Source organism: Pipistrellus hanaki (genome assembly GCF_964339955.1).
Source record: "Pipistrellus hanaki genome assembly, chromosome: 12".
NCBI lineage: Eukaryota > Metazoa > Chordata > Mammalia > Chiroptera > Vespertilionidae > Pipistrellus > Pipistrellus hanaki.
Window position 1 is genome coordinate 15,357,808 of NC_140514.1, and position 23,303 is coordinate 15,381,110.

A 23,303-nucleotide genomic window follows, 5' to 3' on the forward strand; every position below is an offset into this window, starting at 1 on the left:
TTTTTATCCTCCATAGGTTACAGAATCAATGTCTGCTTTGGACAACAAGGTACATTCCCAATGCTTTATGACTAACTACAAAGTACACTAATTCTTTGTAAATTAAACAATTAGGAAACTTTCAAATTCACAGTTAAATCAAAAATTAGTGGAGGAATGATGAGCTATAGTGTGACAATTTTAAAATATGCATTACACTTAAATCATTGGCCCCATGGGCGTTAGGCATTAAGGTGATCCCTACTTATCCTTAAAGGATGTATGACACGTTTTTTTTTTGTTTTTGTTTTTGTTTTTGCTATGCAAATTCCCCCAATGCCCAGGTTCCAGACCATGGTCAACACTCTTTTGTATCTAATTTGGAATTTGATACATTCCTCTCCTAACAGCTCTATATTAAAACAAATGATGTGTTGGTAGTAGTACCTAACATTCTAGACCATAATCAGCATTTCTTTTTAAATTAGAATTAAAAGTACTTTTACATTAGAATTAAATTAGAATTAACCAAGATATTATTCAATATCAAGGAAGATTATTTAGTTTTCTATTTGGAAGTTACTCTAGTACCCTGAAGGCTAAAACCCATAAACTAGATTCATTACATATTAGTGGAGGAATGACAATTTAAAATGTAACCAATTTAAACTTTTGTTGCACTAAGATCATGTTATTGAAGTTCACAAAAGGCAGCATTAACATTCTGTATCCAGGTATTTTCGAATTTTTCTATCTCGTGCCCCCCTCAAATATAGCGGAATTCTTTTCTGACAAGCAAGAAAGGGCACTGTTCATACCAGAACCTGAAAAGAAACTTCTCTTACAGGTTAGGTAACTTTGGTCAGTAGAAACACAAAGTAAACCTCTGGCCTGGCTAAGGCACTCTATACTGAAATGTACAGAAAACATGTAGGGGTGACCAACCATCCCACTGTTCCCCCAAAAGGCAGCTCAGTGTATGCTGGCAGAAAGGCTATGTCGTGGTAACTGGCATGACATAAATGCACAGAGCTATTTGTAACTAAGTCCTGCTTCAGGCACCCCATCACCACATAACGAACGGGGCCTTTCAAGATGCACTTGAAGATGGCAGACTACACCAAGAACAAGTCAGCAGCACACTCCAGAGGCACAGTTCACGATGTTCTTAGACAGTTCATCCCAGTTTTACTTTCACCTTGCTGAGAGTCCCTTTTCTTTCCTCTAAGGATGTCGATAAAACTGACGATGGCACCATTCTTTACCACCAGAGGGGAATAAGTCATAAAGTATAGGCACAAAACAATTCTCAAATGAACTTGATGCAACAGAAAGAGAGCAGAAACACACTTTGAGGTAAAAGCCCCCAAATGACAGGACGGGACCTTACGCCAGAGAGAGGTATTTTCTTGCTGTGCTATAAGTGAAGGAAGCCTGTGGTCCAATGTGTCATTTTATAAATACGAATCTGTTCCTTCCCGATAGAGTACAGATTAACCTCATTCTTATGCACAAGGTCAACAGAACAGTGAAATGATTAGCTCAGAAACCTTAAAACAAAGCTCTGTTCCCAGCCCAAAAGAACACTTTCCCCCGTTTTACTGGAACAAGGGCTACCGAGAAGAGCCTTTCCCTCACGTAACTGATTCATCCTCTGACCTCGATGATGGCAACTTATCAACAAACACGGAATCACTACCCACATTTTCCGGCATCAATTTCTCACCAGTTTGCGGTGTTCATTTTTGTCTCAGATAAAGTCACTGAATATAGCTCAACCTTTACAAACATTTTTAAAAATGAGTACAGAACCATGAGATCAGTTCCTTGGCTCTTCATTTCTAATGACCAAGATGACAATTATTAGAATTTATAAATTTAGGAACTGAAATATCAATTATATAGTTATTTTTTACAAAGCAGCAGACAGAAGTTCGACAAAGAAATACACTATATAATGAAATTTTAAAATAGTCACATTCCCAGATAAATAATGGTTATGAACTTAATTACATATCAACACAGTGGTGCCTATTTTATCCAAGTGCAATCCATCCAAAAACAGGGTTTAAGATACACTCTTCATTCAAGCACAAATTTCATTCAGTGAAAAATAAAAGAAAACCAGGGAGTAAATTTCACTACCACCAAAGTTAAGGGACACAAAGTAAAAAGAAGAAGGAAATATCCACATTCATGGAAAGGTGTGAGCTGTCAAATAACCACATTAAAGTCAAAGAGATTTTGATGCTTGTCTGTAAACCTCAAAAACTGTTCCAAGTATTATTAAAGAGAGTATGTACTCAATAAGGCATATATTTAAAAAAAAATTTCTTCAAGTGGGAAGGCGGGTAAGCTGGAGAAGAGTTTCTCTCTACCTCTTTATCCTGAATAAAATAAGAAATTTAAAAAAATGCACAGCACTCTCTCCTCTACAAAAAGAGAGGAAGGAAGGAAGGACAAACTGAATTACAAAACTCATTTCATAGTGAGGTTCATGAGAGTCCTAACCCAAAGTAAATTTCTCCAAGAAGGAAGTTCATCTGTGTTCCTCGCAAGTAGTCACCATAAGACTCACACTGGAACGTGCATTCACTTAATCAGTTCTCAGGCACCAAATCTCAGCATCTCAGAGCTGAGGGGGGAAATGCCACATTTAAACAATGACCCATGCCAATGGGAGAGCTACAATTCCATTCCATTCTCTACTGAGTCTCAATAGAATATTTTTCTTTGAAAAGAAAATTAAACCATTGACAAAGCTCTGCTCCATAACAGAGAGAGCCAGAATATTAGAGAATCTAAACATATATCCTAGCTCTCTTAGCACATGAGGACAAAGGCATTTCCGTGGGAAAGAGAAACCAGTATATTGGCAAACCGGTATATCGTCCTGAAGTCATTTGGCATCTCTTACTGAAGGTGACTTGCTCTTATCTTTTCCTGATGTTAGACGCGGACTACTGATAGCTTCCGGAGCTAACGACCCATTACTGAGTACCAAATACAAAAACATACTGTGGTTTTCTGAACATCATCAGTGTTTTAAAACAATTTGGGGGTGTTTTAAATAATAAAAAATAAAGCATCTTTAACTCTGTATGAACCAAAACATTATGGACTCATGAAGTTAAAATCACTAGAAACATTTTGCTGGTCTAATGTACATTAGGCTTCACCAAAACATCACATGGTTTAATAAAAAATAAAATAAGGTGGGAGTTAGTAGGTTCAAAATTCCACTTTTCAGATTAAATATATCATTTTTGCTGTACAAGTACCACACACAGAGTTCCCATGTCTGTTAAGCAGATCAGTTTAGTTCAATGGTGATAGATGAAATATTTACAAGCATCGTATTTACAGTACTTCTTTCTGTAGATTACAGGCCAATATTCTTTTCTTCCATTCCTAGTCAATCTGAGTTGGGTTTCCTTAATGAGAACGGGTAAATCTGAAAATGGCTGCTCAGTTGCTTTACCTATATAAAACCAGAAAAGGAGACAGTGACAAATATGAACTAATTATTTATTTCTTTTAAGCACACAGAATTCACCCTCTGAAGACAACAATTTACTGACACAGCAAAAATGATCAGACATAATGAAGGTTTTTCTGGGTTAGTAATAGCTATGGACCTGGATGGCTAAATAAGAGTACTAGACCTATCCTCAGAGAGTTAGGACTTAAACCTGGTTCTCCATTGTCCTAGTCTTTCCAGAGCCTCGAGACCATACAGATTAACATCAAATCTACTGAAAAATTATAAGGTTAGTTGATTTAAACCAGCTAGTAGGTCAAATATTTATATATATATATATATATATATATATATATAGACTCAATATTCAGCTTTTTATAACATTTCTTAGTAATCATTCCTAATCCTGATAAAAAGAGTTTAAAACTAGATCTGTACACATTTGGGGAGGTTTAGGACATAGTAGGGCCATGATTGGCAAACTGCGGCTCACAAGCCACATGCGGCTCTTTGGCCCCTTGAGTGTGGCTCTTCCACAAAATATCACAGCCTGGGCGAGTCTATTTTGAAGAAGTGGCGTTAGAAGAAGTTTAAGTTTAACGAGTTTGCCGACCACTAAGTTAGGGTATCACAAGGGGTTTGCAAGAACTTGGTTATGTGTCAGTTAGTAAATATAATTTGTTTGATATTTCTTACTTCTTTTTTTATTTGTATTACTAGTATATTTCAATGGTTCAAGTGAATGTTTTGAATAACTTAGCAAGTTTTACTTCCTGGTCAGAAGTTGTAGAAGTGGTAAGAGAACATGAAGACAGATAAAAGAAGAGACTCCTGTAATTTCTTTCAGTTAGCTTATATCTATTTTCCAGGTTTTAATAAAGGAAATTTAAAGAAAAATGTGTTTTGGTTTGGTTTAGTATATGTATGATTTTCTGAAGATATGCTTCTGAAGGGTTATAATAAATTAAAATGATTACAAAAGACATTGGCAGCCTGGCCAGCATGGCTCAATGGGTGAGCATCCACCTCTGTACCTGGAGGTCATGGTTCAATTCCCTGTCAGGGCACATGCCTGAGGTTGCAGGCTCGACCCCCAGTGGGGGACATGCAGGAGGCAGCCAATCACTGATTCTTTCTCATCAGTGATGTTTCTACCTCCCTCTCCCTCTCCCTTCCTCTCTGAAACCAATAAACATACATATATTTTAAAAAAGACCTTGGCAACTGTGTTCCACATCATGCATATGCCTGATGAAATATCAGGATAAAAGGCTATAAATGCTGCTATAGAGCATAATGTTAAATTTGCACAAATAACAACACAGACAATTATGTCTTCATATTATAATTCATAGAGTTATGATTTTTTTTCCTAACAATTTCATCGATTTCTCCCAACAGATGTGGGCTCTGCTGCGGAGAAACATAGGGGGGAAAAGCCTAAGTTTAACAACATATGCAAAGTATAAAGTTGTTATCAAGCATGACAGGCGCCCCTCACTGTAGAACTATGAACAACAATATATAACTGTTTTTTCAAACTGATTCACAGCAGGGTTCCTTTCAAAACAAGCATACCAAATAGAAGTCTTAAGAGACATAAAAATGTGAATAGCCTTCTATATAACCCCACTTCTATGAAAGTATCTTAAGAAAATAAAGCAAATGAAAGAAAAAATATTACTCCAGATTGTTCAATATTATTTGTAATAGTGAAAATTTGGAAACAATCTAAGTGATTAAAATAACTGGATCATAATTTAGTAAATTGAGTTACTATTTAGCAATTTCCTTGATAGAATATGCTATACTATTTAAAGATCAAAATTATGTATATACTAAAATATGTAAAATAATTAGAAAAGAATGTTGAAGTGTGATGGAAAAAAAAAATAAACTGCATGGTTCTGATTTTCATTTTATTACATCAATCTTGGTCCATTTGTCCTGAAACTGAGACAGGCCAGCAAGCCAGGACAAGTAGAACAGGGAAACTAAGACAGCTGAGCAAACTGACAGCAATTTACAGGAGATACAGAAGGTCCCTCCCTAGAGAGAACATCTAGGCCTCAGCAGCGGTATTTCAGCTCCAGGCCTAAAAAGCAGCCAAAATCTGTGGGAGAATTCGGACCAGACCAGCGGCAATGACCAATGATCCCCGGCCCTGACAGTGACCTGACAGTGACCGATCAGTGGAGACCATGACCCTGAAGGAGCACACCTAGAAAACGGATGAATATTCTGCTGAAACCATCCCCTGAGATTCCCGCCTGCAAGAAAGAGATAAAAGCCTCAAGCCAAAGAACCTAGCTCCCCTCTGGGGAGCAGCTCCCTCCATTCCCTTCCCTCCCTTCTCCCCTCAGGCATGTATCTCCTAAACGGGAAGGCACCCAGGAAAATTATAACCTGGGGAGCAGTGGGCAGCGGCAGCTCATCCCAGGATGACCCTGAGCCTGTTCCCAGCCCCCTTTTCTCTGATCTCCCAGAGAGCCCGCCTAGGCTCTCCTGGTGCTTCTCCTACACTAATAAGCCCTTCTTGTTTTACTGTCCCCGGCTTTCATCCAGGTTCCCTCAGTCACCTGGACTTGTGTTGTGAAATTTTTCCTAGATGAAGTCAATAACCCACACTACATGCCTGCCTCAGGGACAGGTCCCTCGACACAGAGACAAGGTTAGTCTCTTATTTTTATTAGAGAATATTATGGTTTGCATATTTCTTAAATCCTTTCTCTTCTATATTTCCCCTTATTTGTTATTTCTCCCGATGAGAACAAAAACAGCACAGATAAAGTAAAACTTCAAATAATGAAGTCCTAAACTCCTTACCACATGCAGGGGGAGGAGAGAGGGAGACAGTGCTACAAAACCAATTTCAGTTTCTCTCCAAAATAATATTAATGAGCAATAAAAATGCCACTAGAGCTAAAGTATGCAGAAAAATAATCAACAAATGGGATTATCTCATCCTATATAATTAAAAGCACAAAAGAGTTTATAATTCTATGCAACAAGAAAATGTTCTACATTTCTATCGACTTAAGAACTCCTTATAATTATCCAGCTTTTAAATTATTTGTATTATTATAACATACTCATTAGAGAAACAATATATAAAATGAAACACCTGGATATTATAAAACATTTAGAGAATATACCAAAATTCTTCCAGCTACTATAATAAGCAAACTTTCCCTCACCTCCTTTCTTTTTATAAGAACCAAATGGCACCAATATTAATTAATTCTCAATTACTCACCACTCGTACTCCATAATGGATGTGGGCCAGAGTGAAAACCGCTGTTATTGTATAGAGGAGAATACTCTCAACGTAAGAGGCGACTCCTAAGTTTACCACCATGACAACCAAGAAGAGAGGAACCAGCAACCAATTCAAAGTTGGACATCTGGTATTGCTCATTTGACAAACAATCAGCTGACACTTGTAGTAAAAAAAAAAAAGAAAAAAAAATGGTGGGGAGGGAATAAAAATTTAATTAGCAAAGCACTTCCAAAATGTGTCACACCAACATTTAAGAAGGATTCAAGCACCTGAGCCAACACATTTACATTACATTAAGTTCAGTAGTTCCAATGATCAGATTAGGGGACAACTGGATATTTGCCCCCACCTTCAAACCTGTTGACCCGCAGACCATATGCTTGTCAGAAGAGTGTAGAAAGGATGCTATAGAAGGCATACTTCTACCAGATAACAATTTGGGTAAAAGTTTCTCCCAATTCTAAGACTCCTTGTGACTTTAAAATTTTTTTCAAAACAGCCTCTCACGCCCTAGCTGGTTTGGCTCAGTGGATAGAGCATTGGCCTGGGGACTCAGGGGTCCTGAGTTAGATTCCGATCAAGGGCATGTACCTTGGTTGCGGGCACATACCCAGTGGGGAGTGTACAGGAGGCAGCTGATCTATGTTCCTAACTCTCTCTCCCTCTCCCTTCCTCTCTGTAAAAAAATCAATAAAATATGTTTTAAAAAAAAAACAGCCTCCCACACCCCCAACACAACTAAATTTCTCATATTACCATATTAACACCTCAAACCTCTTTGGCTCCTTTACTTTCAATACCTTAATCAAATACAGTTTTATTCACTCAGAAATACTTTTATACATGGAAACATAAGCTCTGTGACTAAGTTAGAAAATAAAAAACTTGTTAAGGACCTGGCCTGAGCAGGAGAACAAGGTTCCGGGCTCCCAAAACTATCAGGGTCTTTTCTCAGCTCCTAATTTTTAAAAATACGTTGTATCTGTTACCTAGCTTATAGTCCCATGTACTTAATTTAAAAATCAGTTGGTTAAAAATATGTGTGGGAGGAGCTAACAGCAGTCTCATTTCAGATCTTCCAGATGAATTATTTCTCGCTTTAAGTTCTCCCTAAACTAATCATTAGATCTAAAGCCATTTCAATGACACTGTTAATAATTTTTACAGTCTGGAGGGCGTTTATAAATTATTTCAGGAATTCTTCAGCAGGCAACCAAAACAAAAAGCTCAAATAAGCTATGATTCCAAAATACTATTGCAGTCTCTAAACCTTATTGATTTCAAAGGAAAAAAAAATAATAATATAACCTCAGCATGTTCTGTCTTTGAGATTATTATTTTCTCAAATTTTGAATGAAAATATCTTTAAATTAATATCTGCTTATTTTAATCTGTATAAGGTTTCTCAAATTATCAACTGTCATAAAGTCCTTATATATCTTATGATTTTTAAAAGAAAAAATCTTACTGTGATATTGGCAAAGGCTGTTCCAACCATAAAGTAGAATACTCTAGGATGCATCTCTAAAATATCAGAAGGTGACTGGAGGATCCAGGCTGTAGACAAAATGAATAGCAAACATGGAGAAAAGAAGGGGACCAGAGCTTCATAGATTGAATTGTGTTTCAAGCTGTTACTTGTATAGCTTCTGGAAGAAGAAAAAAAAAAAAAAAATCAAGTAATACAAAGAGCATTATTACATATAAAACTTATACTTGTATTTTATAGTTTTAAAGTACTTTCAGACTTATGCCCTAATTTGATACTCACCACAGTCCTATGGCATAGGTAACAATCAACATTATTAACCCCATTTTAACAGACAGGTTAAGTGAAGATGTGAAAATTTAAATTTACACAACTTGCTACCAAGTGACAGGGCCAGGATTAGAACTTCTGACCTAGTCCCATTTTTACACCTGGAATGTGAAGATGAAAAAAACTCGGTCTTTGTTCTATGACAGTGATTTTTAACAGGTGTGCCAAAGAATTTTTAAAACATGCAATACCTGACTATTTAGACAGGGGCACTGACCTCTTTTCCCTTAGGTTAAAAAATGACAACCTGCCCGGCCGGCATGACTCAGTGGTTGAGGGTCAACCTATGAACTAGGAGGTCACCATTTGATTCCCTGTCAGGGCACATGCCTGGGTTGGGGAGCTCCATCCCCAGTGTGGGGCGTGCAGGAGGCAGCCGATCAATGATTCTCTTTCATCATTGATATTTCCTTTTTTTTTTTTTTTCTTATGTGGGATGGTTGATCTTGAGCCTGCAGGGAGCAAGCTGGCTCCAGACTTCTCCAATTCCATATTTCTTTGCCTCCAGTTCTTATGTGTCCAAAGACAGGGAACTACAGACACACCTTTGTAAGAGGGTTCATTATTGATATTTCTCTCTCCTTCTCTGAAATCAACAAAAATTATATCTTTTTTAAGTGACAACCTGAAACCTATATAATTGTATTAACCATTGTCACCCCAATAAATTAATTCTAAAAGTTAAAAAAAAAAAATGACACAGCCAACACAACAATAGCCGTCCAGTGTGAATGAATCAAAATTATACCTTTGTTTTTGTCAAATCAGCAAAAAAAAAATATATAGTTTTGGTATGCCCGAGAATTTTAGTAATTAGTTTATGTGTACCACGAGATGAAAAGGGATGACTATCACTATTCTTTGAGATTATATTCTAATAGGAAAAATAAAATGAACATAAAACAATACTACAAGAGGACCTCACAATGCTACTCTGATAATAGGACAGAGAACTTAAAGTGAGAAACAATTCACCTGGAAGATTCTGAAATGAGACTGCTGACAGCACTCTAGCATCTCTAGGCACGTTTGCTCATCTGATCAGAGCCCCAAATTCTAGCCCTGGTTCTGCCCCTGATTGCATGCCCTTGGCCAAGATGTTGCCTAATCAAGACCGCATCTTTAGAAAATGAGGAAGAAATGACTCAAATAATCTCTGTGGCCTTCAGAGCTTTCAATGTTATGGTTTCTATGACTGCCTTTGCAATAAACAGGGAAGATTCATAGAGCTTAGGTTGACATGGACAAGATTTTGCAGACAGATTTGAGAGCTGAAGGATGAAGGAGGAAATACAAGAAAGTTTTTTAAGTAGAGGAAACAGCAAGAGTAAAAATACTGAGGAAGGAAAGAGCAGAAAAATGAAACTCCACTTGGGCAACTGCCCTCCCCAAACCCTGCCACCCCCCCCAGGCAGGAATTCTATATAGTGCTATCTGAGAAGAGCCAGCAGAGGTTTAGAGTTTGGTCCTACAGAGTTCAGAAGTTTTCATGTGTGTGTTTTTTATGATTATGCTAAGTAAACTTAGAACTAATCAATTTATAAAACACAATGTAAACATATTAGCCCAGCCAGTGTGGTTGCTCAGTGGTTTTAGCAGCAAGCTCTGAACCAGGAGGGTTATGGTCTGATTCCCAGATTAAGGTACATGCCTGGGTTGCAGGCTCATCCCCAGTGAGGGGTGTGCTGGAGGCAGCCAATTAATGATTCTCTCTCATCATTGATGTTTCTATCTCTCCCTTTCCCTAGCTCTCTGAAATCAGTAAAAATATATTTAAATGCATCAATATTCAATTGGAATACCTTCCTGTGGATTCGCTCACAAAAATGGCAAATTAGAAGACTATTTGGTGAGCCTAAAATTGTAACAAAAGAACAAGTAGTTTTGTGCTATGGTTGAAGTGAGTACACAAGCCACAGTAAATATCCTAAATTACCCTAACCTCCTTCTAGATTCAAAAATACAGATTTCACAACCTTTTCAAAATATCCAGATTCCAAATGGAGAGATCTTAAATTTCTCTAAATAACAATTTCTTATCCAATCAAAAAATTAAATACTTACTTGTAGAAGTTTAATAAACTCATTGGAAGAGTCACACATAATGCACAACCTAAAAGGAAGAACATTTAAATCATAATGATTATTATTCAAGTGACTTTTATAATAAGTACATACAAAATACTTAATATTTCTAGACTCAATCATTTTTAAATTCCAGTTTACTTCTGTAATGAAATACAATCCTTTTCTGAACAATATTTACATCTGGAAGAGTGTCAAGACAGTTTGCTGATTCAGAGCAGACTTCAAGGAGCCAGTAGAAGTCTAGTTGAATAAACTATGGTACATCCACACAATAAAGCAATAGAGAATCTCAATGAAGAAATGGAGTGTAAAAAAAAAAAAAAAAAAAAGGAAAATCTAGAGTTGAAAAGTATGATAACTTAAATGATAGGTTTCATGAAAAATTCACCAGATAGCTTAAGAAGCATGGGAGAAAGCAGAAGAAAAAAATCAGTGAAGTAAAAGACAGATGAATAGAAATGCCTCTATAATAAAAGCCTAATATGCTAAATGTTTGGTTGTCTGGTCGGCCATTCAACCAAAGCGTAATATGCTAATGATATGCTAAGGCCACTCAACAGCTCACTATGACATGCACTGACCACCAGGGGGAGACGCTCGGACCAGTAGGTTAGCTTGCTGCTGGGGTCCGGCTGATCAGGACTGAGTAAGATGGACCAGACATGCCCTGGAACCCTCCATCGGTCCCTCCCAGCTCTGATCATGCAACGGTAGAGTCCCTCAGCCTGGCTTGTGCCCTCTTAAAATCCAGGACCCCTCGGGGGATATCAGAGAGCTGGTTTCGGCCTGATCCCACAAGCCAGGCCAAGGGACCCCTCTGGTGCACAAATTCATGCACCAGGCCTCTAGTTATATAATAAAGAAAATAGAGAAAAAATATTACAGTAAAATTAATAAAGCTTCATAAAGATCACCTATAGGACAATAGCATGAAAGCACTCTAACATACATGCAAATAAAGTCCAGGGGAGAAAAGAGAGACAGAAAAAAAATCTGAAGAAATAAACTGTGGTTGAAAACTTCCCATATTTAGTCAAAATATTAACTTACATATCTAACAAGCTCAAGACCAGGAACAAACACAAAGAAAACCACACCTATGTATACCACAGTCAAATTTTCAAAAGCCAAAGATAAAGAATCTTAAAATCAACAAGAGAAAAATGACACATTACATACAGGCCGACAATGATGTAAGAGCTGGCTCAGAAACAGTGGATACCACAGGACATTAGAATGACATATTCGAAGTAGTGGGGGGAGGAAACCAAGACAAAAATAAAAACATTTTCACATAAACAAAAACAGAGAATACAATGCTATCAGACCTGCTCTATAAGAAATGCTAAAGGTTGTTCTTCAGGCTTCTGAGAAAGAACACCATATTTTAAGTCGGATATACAGGAAGGAATGAAGTGCAGCAGAACTTGTAAATAGTTGATAATTATAAAAGACTATCTATATATTGATATATAAAAGCCTGAGCAACAGGCTGACTGGACGACTGCGGAAGCTATAAGGTGCACTGACTACCAGGGGGGCAGATGCTCAGCACAGGAGATGCCAAGCGACAGCTACTTTGCAGAGTGCCCTCTTGCACTCCAGGACCCCCTGAGGGATGTCCGACCACCGATTTTGGCCCAATCCCACAGGCCAGGCCAAGGGACCCCACCTGCTGGAGGGAGCCCGCTCACTCCACAGATGCCCTTCAAGCCCTGGAGCCACCCCAGGTGTGGCTGGCCAGGAAGGGACTGCAGGAGGTTGGTTCCAGGGCATGTCCAGCCCATCTTGTCCAGTCTCACCCCACCACCTTCTAATTAATTTCCTTTCAATGTGCACCAATCCATCCACCGGGCCTCTACTATGTTATAAATAACAAAAGGGCTATGGGGTAGTTATGCATTTGAAACAAGACTGGCACTTAAGTTGAAAACGGTTAAAGCCAGATGATGTCACATAGGGATCTATTACATAAAAGGAGAAGGAATAGCCCTTGCCAGTTTGGCTCAGTGGATGGAGCGTCAGCCTGAGGACCAAGAGTCCTGGGTTTGATTCTGGTCAAGGGCACATGCCCAGGTTGTGGGCTTGATCCCCAGTAGGGGACATGCAAGAGGCAGCCTGTCAATGATTCTTTCTCATGGTTGATGTTTCTCTCTCTCTCTCCCTCTCCCTTATTCTCTCTAAAATCAATAAAAATAAATAAGTAGAAAGAATAGAAAAAATATAATGTTTAAATTTTTTCATAATCAAAAAGAGGGAAGGGGGAGACTAGGGCGGGAATCTTGCTTTTTTGGTGGCCTGTATGTTGTACCCAAAGAAGGTAACCTTCCATAATACCAAACAGGAGCCACTCCCCCGCCTACCAATCTTTAACCATTCTTTGCCTAACCAGAGGCTCTAGTGCACCCCAGTCACCTCAACACCAGCACTACTAATTTTATTGGCAGAAACTAAGTAGCTTAAGCACTAAGGCCCTTCTATCTATCTGTGTCTACTCAAATCTAGTACTGGAAAAGCTACTCCACTGATTTGCACAAAAATGTGGGCTTTTGTTTTATTTCAGAGGGAAGAATTCAGTTAAACTTATAAATTACGAACAAAATGATATGTCCAATAAAGCACTCACTTAACATTCAAAAGTATATCTCATATTATCAGAGAATTCTACCTAATCTTTACATTTAACATTTAAATGTAAAATGCAACAAACTGCCATGTGATAAGCTGCTTAAATCAAAAGATCCACTACATGATGGGAGATGAAAACTGGTTAGCCTTTTCAAGGTATGGTAATCACAGTTTATATAGGTACCAAAAAGTGAACATTTGGTAAATTACAGCAGGGTTCCTAGAATATCTATGGTTCAGAGCCATGAAAAGGGCCCAAACCACTCTTTTTCTGAAAGCCAGTGCCTAGGGCACCATCTTCTCAGCTGTTTCTAAACCTTACCTAATTCCGATTCCATTACCAAGGTCCACTAATACAGAGACAGAGCTATTTTTTAAGATAAGGAAACAGCACTAGCCAATAAGTAAGCTTTTTTACTTCTACAAAGGTGTTTAATGCTACTCCTGATGCCCCAAATAATCCAGATTCCTCTTCCTTTTTGCCTCTTTCCCTAGAAACACTCTCCCCTACTCAATCACCCTATAGATATCCTCTTCAGCTAAAATCAAAGGGAAACATTTCCATGATCAAAACCTTTACCTCGCATTCAGTAGGAGGAGGAGGATATCAGATAAACAGAGGCTCCACTTTTGGAGTGGATGTATTATAAAGCAACCTCTATCCTATTTCCTACAAACTAATCATCAACTTTGAGATAAGTAGAAAATCTGTACCAAATGTCACCCACATGTGGATCCTCCAATACAACCTAGATATAAACTTTAAGTTGTTTATAAGTTTGTGTGATCTATTTTGGTATTTTCTTCTCATTAAGAATAGCTTGATGCTGAGAAACAGAGAAAGATACACAAAAGAAACCTTATTTTTCTTTATGATTAGGTTGAAATCCTATAGGGTTATAGGACAGTTGAAGAGGGGGAAGGGCATTGCTGCTTGTTATAATCAAACACTAGCTTTGATAACAAAGTGATGTTAAAACAGGCTTCAACATGGGGCTTCTTACCAATAATCATTGTAGTGAATAGGTCTCTATATAAGAAATTAAACAGGAAAGGTTCATACCAGGCCTCAACTCCCACAATCGCAGTCACTATGTAGACAAAAGAAATAGTCTGGAAGGAAAATGCAGACAAAAGCATACAGAGGCATTAACAGCTGGAAAGATCAGGGAGTCAATAATGCTTTATGCAGCATAAAACTAGTCAACAGTTTTAGCAAAAGCAAGAACTATGCTTAAATTTGATATTGTGGCAAGTCCTCTTGCCTTTAAAAATATTTTTTTTTTTTTTAGCCAACAGTGCCATCAAATAACTTCTAAACAATGCAAGCAACTGGCCATCATTTGGAACACTTTAAGGCACCTTATAAGTTGATGAGGCCACAAGATGATCCAATTTGCCCACTTTCTTCTTCAAAAACATTCCAATTTCTGACTCTTTCCTGGAGCCTTAAGTGCAAATGGGCAAAATGGCAACACAAAAAGCACGATTCAAAGGCAGGGAGAGTTAATAGCAAGCCTATGAAGTAAGAAAAAACAAATCTTGCTACTCACTGCAAAGTTGGTGACAAGAAAAAGTCAATAATTATGTATATCTTTTTTTTTTCTTTCAAAACCAACAGTTAAAATGGAAGTTTATTCACATTAAGAAACTATTCATTTTTTTTATGTAATAACGGCATTGCATTTATGTTAAGTTTGTTTCGTTTTTACAATTTTCTTATTTTTATAGAGAGGCAGGGAGAGGGAGAGGAACATTAATGTGAGAGTGAAACATCAATCAGCTGCCTCCTGTATACTCCTCACCCGGGACTGAGCCCGCAACCCAGGCATGTGCCCTGACCAGGAATCAACCAGGAACCTTTCAGTGCACGGGATGACACCCAACCAAGTGTGTTTGTTTTTTAAAAAGAGCTCTTACTGCCGTGGTCAGGTGGCTCAGATGGTTAGAGCATCATCCCTTACATGAAAAGGTGGCAGGCTTGATTCCCAGTCTGGGCACCTATCTTGGTTGTGGGTTTGATCCCCAGTCGGGGTGCATACAGGAGGCAACAGATCGATCTTTCTCTCTCTCCCTTCCCTTTCTCTTAAATCAATTAAAAACACACACACACATATTCTCAGGTAATGATAAAAATAAATAAATAGATAAATAAATAGCTCTTACCATTAAGAGAGTAATAGTAAAACATTTATCATATAATTTCAGGAGTTTCCTTTAAAATAATTGAGCAGGGGGAGGAGGGGAGATAGGGTATACATGAAACTAGACTGGCCACGTGTTGATAACTGTTGAAGCTATGTAACAGATACATAAATAAGGGTTCACTATCCTATCCTCTCAACCTTTGTATATGTTTGAAACCTTTTCCACAAATAAGTAAAAATAACATAAAGTGATTTTTTTAAAAGCACACATGGGTTCTAATTTTATAAGAAAGCACAAGGGCCATAAAAAGGAATGATGAAAACTTCCCTCCCACAAACTGATGCCATACTGAAAATGTAAGTTAAAGCCCATACTCACCACCTGGCTAATGTCGTAGCCCCACGGCAGGAAAAGAACTCCCGTGTTATACTTTTCCCAGTGGGACAGGATGAAAGAAAACAAAACCACCCAGAGCAGCAGGTAAAGAACAAAAACACTGACACCGGAAGGTCCTCGTCCAAAGATGGAATACACGGTGACGACAAAGTAAACACATGACCAGCTATCCAGGCCATGGTCAAATAGCTCCCCTAACGGGGTGCTGGAGTTGGTTCTGCGGGCCTGCTTTCCATCCACACCATCTGCAATAAAACACATTCCCACAGGAACCGGTCAATTCTTACTCGTATGGAGAAGGTCTTCTGTAATAAACTGTATAAAGCAAATCAGCATATCACAGGAATGTTAATTAACTAACGTACAGCTACCAGCCAGTACTATAAAAATCTAACCTTTAATTCCTATAACTCAAAGATTTCAGAAATAAAATTGGTAATTTCTCTAAGTTTAATCAAACCTCAGAGGAAAAGCAGGGGAGGATGGGTGGGTGGGAAGAAATCAACCAATCAACTTGTATACATATATGCATAATCTAGGGACCCAGACAACAGAGTGGTGAAGGTCTGGCAGGGGAGGGGGAAGGCAGGCCGAGAGCAGTCAATGGGGGAGGAGGAGGACATATGAAATACTTTCAACAATAAGGATTTTTAATAAAGAAATATTAAAATTAAAATGTTATATCACATTGAATGGTGTCAGTTTTAGTTCTGAGGAGGAAGCATTCTAGTTGGAATCTGAAGTTCTCCTAATCTGCCTAACAATTGAATTGCTCCACTAGCCACCAATTCTCAAGCCTCCAGAGAACATTCAGCAGTTACTCATTATAACTCATCTAACCACTCCTTGCTCTGGGACCCAAAAACATTCTGTACTTAGCACCTATTTCATCTTGTTTGATATCACAGTCACTTCTTTCAGCTCTACCACCTCCACAATTTTAAGTGCTTTCAGAAAAAAAAGTTTTGCATATACCAAGTTTCAGTAATGTAAGTATAAGGAGTGGCTATAGGGTTAAGCCTCGGATTGACCTGTGGCAGAGCCACAAACAAGTCCCAGCTTAGAGGGCAAAGCCCTCTTAGCATAATTAAGCTTGACCTTATGGCCGCTCCCTAGATCCTTTCTACATAGCTAATAGGCTGTGGGAGAGGCAGCAAGTGAAACTCACAAGAACACTGTAACTATTAGTGACCACTATCTTGTTTTTCTCTGACTATAGAATAAGCCTCAGCTTGCCAGCTGCATCCTTTTCTGTGTCCTCATCCAGGCACCGGGAGAGCCACCGAGCCCCAGCTATATTCTCTTTGTCTGTCTTCTTTAATCCTTCACTGCCCCTTCCCCAGGTTCACCCTTGGCTGTGCTGGCACGGCACATGTAAGAATGTATAGAACCTATGCATTGCACTATTCTCAATTTTGTAAAGATTACAAGAATCTTAGAATAAACTAAGTTTATGTTTAACATTGAGAAAGGAGAAAAAGCTTGTCATGAAAGACAGTGTATCACACCATAGAACCTACAGAAAAGAGACAGGTTTTCTTCAGGCTAAGACCTCTAGAATAGCTTTGAAGACAAGATGAAATCTGAGTGGGGACATAAAGAATGAGTTGGATTTCAGTAGACAAGAGATAAAGGAGTATGCCATTTCAAGAGGAGGGAGTGCTATCAGCAAAAACACCGAAATGGAAAAGCACATGCCTGTTCAGAGAAAGCCAAGTAGATTAGTTTGACTAGAAAGTCCTATGTGAAGAGGGCAGTACACAGAGGCTAAAAGGGAGGTTTGGGCCAGTTTAACAGTTTTAGGGAGTATGAAGAGCTACTAAAAGTATCTGAGTAGGGGAATGACAAAGATGAAGTCAATGCAGTGTTTCCAGGAGATTCCCCGGACATCAGTGTGAATGACAAGCTGGAAGAGGAACAATTAGTAAGCTAACACTGAGATGAAATGCGGTATGAATGAAAAGCTGGGGACTAGTGAGATATTAAATAAAAATGACAAGGCAGCAAAAAATGACAGGTGAGGCCAAAGGACAAGAAGACCACGCCCAACGTTTCCAGTCTGAGTAACACTGCAGTGGTAGCGTTCATTGAAACAAGGAAGTCAGTAGAAGGAACAAGAATAATAGAAAAGATGCTGAGTACAATTTCAGAGGCTGAAATTGAAGTGTTAGCAGGATATCCACACGTATGTCAAGCAATTCAACCTAAGGGTACTTATTAGTAACTCAAGATAAACAACAGCTAGCTATAAACAAAAGAGTCATCTCAATAGTGTTAAAAATCAGGATTACCAAGAATATCAGAAGAAAGAGAAAGTTAAGGATAAAGTATAATAGAGCACCTTCATTTAAGGGCAGAAACAGAGGAACCTTGAGGGAAGGAAATGAAGAGGGACTTGGAAGGGGGAAAGGAAAGAAAGGAAGGAGGAAGCAGAGAGGGGGCGGGGGGGGAAAGAGGGAGGGAGGAAGGTAAAATCTAGTTAAAAAAGAAAATTCTGAATTATAAAAAATTCTCAAAAGAAACAGTTTTGATAACTAAGTGCATTAGAAAATTAGGCTAATTGTAAAGATTCATATTTAGGGAATTAGAAACTCCTTATAATTGCTGTATTGTGTTTCTTGTTCACCACAGTATTACCCCAGGGCCTAGCTCAGTTTGTGACAAAGAAGGCTTTCAAAAACACTGAAGGAATATATTAAGGATGAATGCCAAACTCCTGCCCAAAGATTGCAGATCTCTCTTATATAAGGTCTTAATGCCCTTAAGTAGCTAAAATATTTCCTAAGACTTTTCTCATTATTTGCTGGCTTATTTTCCTTTTTTTAATCCAACTCCTATGGTTATAATTAATACTGAATTCACGAATTACATATTCATTAGGTTTTGTACATCTTCTCACTGAACCCATTCTAGCTCCACAACTCTGAGGTCTCGATATGCTTCAGAGTGGTTTTTTTTAAGAAAGGTAATTCAGGGAATATGCTATATATTATCCACAAACCCAGTAGGACCTAGAGCAGCATGCTGTGATCAAACACATTAGTATTTCTGCAGCAAAATGTAAGAGCAGTCCCACTGGTAGGAATAAAAACTGTAAATTGCCTCAGGTTAGTTCAAGATACATTTTGCAACAAATCGCGTTAGGTCAGGACTTCTGCCAGAACTGTGAACCTGAAACAGGGAGATTATACTGTGCATCACAAGGTTCTTTATGAAATGTGAAATGTTAGAAGTTAGAGGGTTAGAGGCCACAGGCTAGCTTCACCTTTTCCCTAGAATTAGGCTAATTCCTCTAACTGGGCCACCAAATAGCAGAATTTTAAAACCTTCTCATCTTTAGTAACTTGATGTCCAGAACCCTCTACCTAAATATGTAACTAAGTTTTTTTTGGGTTTTTTTGTTTTGTTTTGTTTAATTCTTCTAGACTTCACTTTCTCCTTCCCCCAAACTCTGGCAGCTCTGGTCATCCACCATAACTAGGTACCAGATTATACTGGTTTTATGTGTAAGTCATTTTTATCTGAAGAGGTCTAAGCAACTTGAAGTCAGGGTCTTCTACTTCACAAGCATTTAAAAACTATATACTGAGTGCCTACTGTGTTCTAAACTCTCGGTACACAGCAGTGAAAACGAAGTACCACCCTCAAGAAACATTTTGGAGCAGACAGACAACAAATAGGTAGGCAAGGAAACGGCTCCCAGGTTATATGATTTTAAATGCTATGGAGAAAATAAAGCAGGAAAGGATATTAAGAGAATTCAGGACCAGCCATTCAGATAATCCATTGAAAAGCATTCTTGGCAGAACAGACAGTACGGCCTAGAACAGCAGATGTCCCTGACCACTCCTTCCCCCAAATAAGAACCGACCACTCACTTGCCTACCTGTTCTCTCATGTCAGCACTTAAGGCAAAAATAATCTCTTGATCTGTAAGCTGGCAAATATTTTTTGTAAAGAGCCAGATAGGACATAGTTTAGACATTCTATCTAGGCCATACAATCTCTGTTGGCAACTACTCTACTCTGCCTTGGTTGCAGGAATGCAGCTACAGACAATATGTAAAGGAATGAGCACAGCTCTGTTCCAATAGAATGTACTTAAAAAACCAGCAACAGGCCAGTTTGGCCCACAAGTGAAAGCTTGCCAACTCCTATCTTATCCTTTAAATCCCTAGCAATGAGTAACAATTTTTTTTTTCCCCGCAAAGAAACTCAAAAAATGTATTTATTAAATTGAACAGGATATTGATAAACCCTAGTTAAAATGAAGTAAGTATAGAAGAAAATGTTCACTCAGTGGTTGGCTATCTTTGCTGACAGATTCACCATCCACCGACTAAGGTGGGTATTTGCCCATTTCTTACCTAGAGTGTAGGCAACGAAGTTGAGGATGCCCACCACAATCCAAACCCAGCCAGGAACGTGTTTGTGACCTGGTGCTGCAAAGGAAAGCAACTCAGAGTGTAATACAGTCTAAGTACCACCATTCCTACCACAGTATTACTACCACATAAGTAGAAGTTCCTACTTATTAAACAGAAGCTACAATACTGTACAGTATATTTTGAATACAGAACTAGGTAAATATTAAAAAATATCAGTAGATTCTGTAAAAAAGAAATAAAATACTGTACAACCCTTCATAAATAATAGGCATTTATTTTTAGCTTAAATCACAACTCATGATTGACTATTCAATCTTACTTAAAAATCCTATGTAGAATGAAAAATAATGTTTTTTAGAATTTAAAAATGCTAGTGTTTAATCTGATCCACATTGTTTATAATTATATTACAACTATGTATTAAGCCTTCAACTTATACTCTTTTACTGCACTAATTAGCTAAAAAAGACCTTTTGATTTGATACAGATAGAAGACCTCAAGTGGATGATTCTGGCATTGGAATCATAATGAAAGGTCTGGACCTCACTTTTACCCCCGAAGATAGAATCACTTAGAATTAGGAGGCCTGGGTTCTAGTCCTGGCTCTGTAACCAATGAGCATTGTGACCTAAATATGTCATTGAATCTCTCCTGTCTTCCATGTCTCAAATTGGGACTAAATGGTTGATCTGGTCCTTCAACTTATATGATTCGGGAAAATATATATAATATTTACATGTTTTTAGTTCTCTTAATAACTAAGTAAATATTCTTATTTAATTCAAGAAAATAATATTTCTAGTTAGAAAGTAAACTTCTGAGATTGTCCTGAGGATTAAAATGCAAATTTGAAAAAACACATTATCAAAACCAGACTTAATGAAATTTAATCTTTCTTATTATTCATATAGTACTTTATAATCTTCCATTACCACTTTATTACATGTACAGAAGCTATGGCTAAAAGTTTCAGTGGTTAAAATATACAGAATTTCTATAATAGCAAAACTCCTAAGTGTTTCAAACGCCAAACTTTCCTACAAAAACAATGTTTTCAGTGATTGCTAATTTTTTCAGGTTAGTTCCCAAGTCTGCTGAACCTAGAACACAGATGAATTATAATACAAAAACTCCTTACTACATCATTTATAAGTATTCTTATTGGAAAATATATTCTCTAACTTAGAATGAAAAAAATACTTATCTACCTTCATCTTTCTACTTCTCGCAACTTCATCAACTGGATGAATGATAAAAATAGATCCTGTCTCGCAGTATCCACCCCTTCCCAAATGCACCCAGACTCACTCCTATTGCCAGAGCAGAAGCTGGGTGTGGAAGTCAGCAAAGTCAGGAATGGGTATGAGAGAAGACGCTGGAATCCCAGGTCGGAGCAGGCTGAAAACTGCCTCCCCAAAAGTGACTTTTGCCTGTCTTCCCCGATAAGGATCCAGACTCTGTCAACAATTACTTAAAGGTCTAAGAATCATTTTTAGAGGAAACTGGAAATTGTAAGAAATAAGTATGCTGAGCAGAGGGAAAGCAACATTACATTCCCTTTAGAAAATGGGATTTTTCTCCCATAACTAAAACAAAGGGAGAGGTATTTCTGAAATTGGTCGGTAGGTTGGACTCTAGTTAGATTCATTTTTAGGTAGTTTTGTAGTCCTACTCCTGTATCTTCTGATAAATCGTCACTCTATATTTACTAAAGTCTTATGCTTTTGTACAGCATTTCTAAATTAAATAGGCAAGTTAGTTTCTAGAACTTAATAGGAACACACATGTAGACTGTGAAAACACATCTTAGCTTTTATACCCAACTTTGACATTTTATCCTTATTACATCTAACACTTTTCAAAATATGGCATCTTAATAAAAACAGAAAATAATATCATTTCTCTATTTAGACATTTCAAATGTTATATTAAAAGTAATAATCTTACCTGAAGCATAAAAGTCAGGATCAAAGTATGACAGAAGTAGGAAATTGAATACAACCAGCAGAAAGCCAGAAAAAGTTATCAGATTTGGAGCCAGCCAAGTAGGAAATACCTATTTTTTTCAAAATAATTAAAATATAATTAAACTAGAGGAATATCTCTGTCCACACACAGCACAACATGCAAATTTAAACTATAATAAAAGCTATAATTTAAAAGACCAATTGCTGTTTCTCACATTGGTGTTTCTCTTTCTCCCTCTCTCTCTAAAATCAATAAAAACATTTTTTAAAAGATCATATGCAGGAGTTATTTATAATAAAATGCAAACCACAATCTGCAATTGATAGAAGAAAGCACTTCTTTCTTCTTTCTATTCTGTTTTAAACAATTCTATATTTAATGAACATTACATTAATTTTAGAAAATTTTACAAAACTATGAACTCCAGAGTATAAACTGAGATTTCAACAATGAGATAAATCAAAAGGTATGTGACTAAGGGAAAGGAGACAGGAGGAGGAGTTTCTCTAGATATCTTGTTAAACTGACAGTTTTAATAAGATATCTACAAAACGTACTAAACAGTTTAAAATTTTAAAATTACTAAAACAAACGCATGCCTATTAATCATCTTACCTTTACTATAGTGTTCCAAAATGGATGCATGACATACAGAGAGAGTGGGTTGGTATCGACAGCACTGTACTGTTGAGAAATGTAAGAAAATATTCAGAGTTAATCTTTACATGCTTGCAAACAGAATAATGTCTTAACTGAAAATAACAGTACAAAAGTAACTTGGAGAACATGTCTATTTACACGATGTCATCATCTGAATAATAAAACTGGAGGAACAATATAAATGAGGCCAAAACTGTCAAGCACAGCCAAATATTTTTTTTAATTCAGCCTTTACAATAGTATCGTGTTTCAATAGAAAAATCTGTCTGCTTATGTGCTCTCACTCACTATACGGAATCAAGATCGGAAATATGCACACTGTGTGCATTCAAACATGCTCATGCCCCCTCTCACTCAACCTCCTTCATCCCTTGAATTAGAGGAATCTAGTTGTTTTACCATTTGATACCATTACTAGTGTACTTACTATCTGTGTTCCCTTGAGCAAGTCACTTATCATAGCATCC

General features: G+C 37.6%; 1 protein-coding gene across 1 annotated transcript in view; it reads right to left on the reverse strand.

The window, feature by feature from the left end:
* Positions 1 to 297: 297 nt before the first annotated feature.
* Positions 298 to 23,303, reverse strand: part of SELENOI (selenoprotein I) — a 43,162-nt gene continuing 20,156 nt past the window's right edge. Inside the window, exons 2-10 of the mRNA XM_084900211.1 lie at positions 22,792 to 22,860; positions 22,156 to 22,264; positions 20,187 to 20,261; positions 15,802 to 16,064; positions 14,280 to 14,388; positions 10,624 to 10,672; positions 8,209 to 8,389; positions 6,717 to 6,899; positions 298 to 3,460 (exon numbers count right to left, since the gene is read on the reverse strand). Coding sequence (XP_084756337.1) covers positions 3,362 to 3,460; positions 6,717 to 6,899; positions 8,209 to 8,389; positions 10,624 to 10,672; positions 14,280 to 14,388; positions 15,802 to 16,064; positions 20,187 to 20,261; positions 22,156 to 22,264; positions 22,792 to 22,860 — 1,137 coding nt within the window. The 3' untranslated portion in view covers positions 298 to 3,361. The remainder of the gene's footprint in view (positions 3,461 to 6,716; positions 6,900 to 8,208; positions 8,390 to 10,623; positions 10,673 to 14,279; positions 14,389 to 15,801; positions 16,065 to 20,186; positions 20,262 to 22,155; positions 22,265 to 22,791; positions 22,861 to 23,303) is intronic.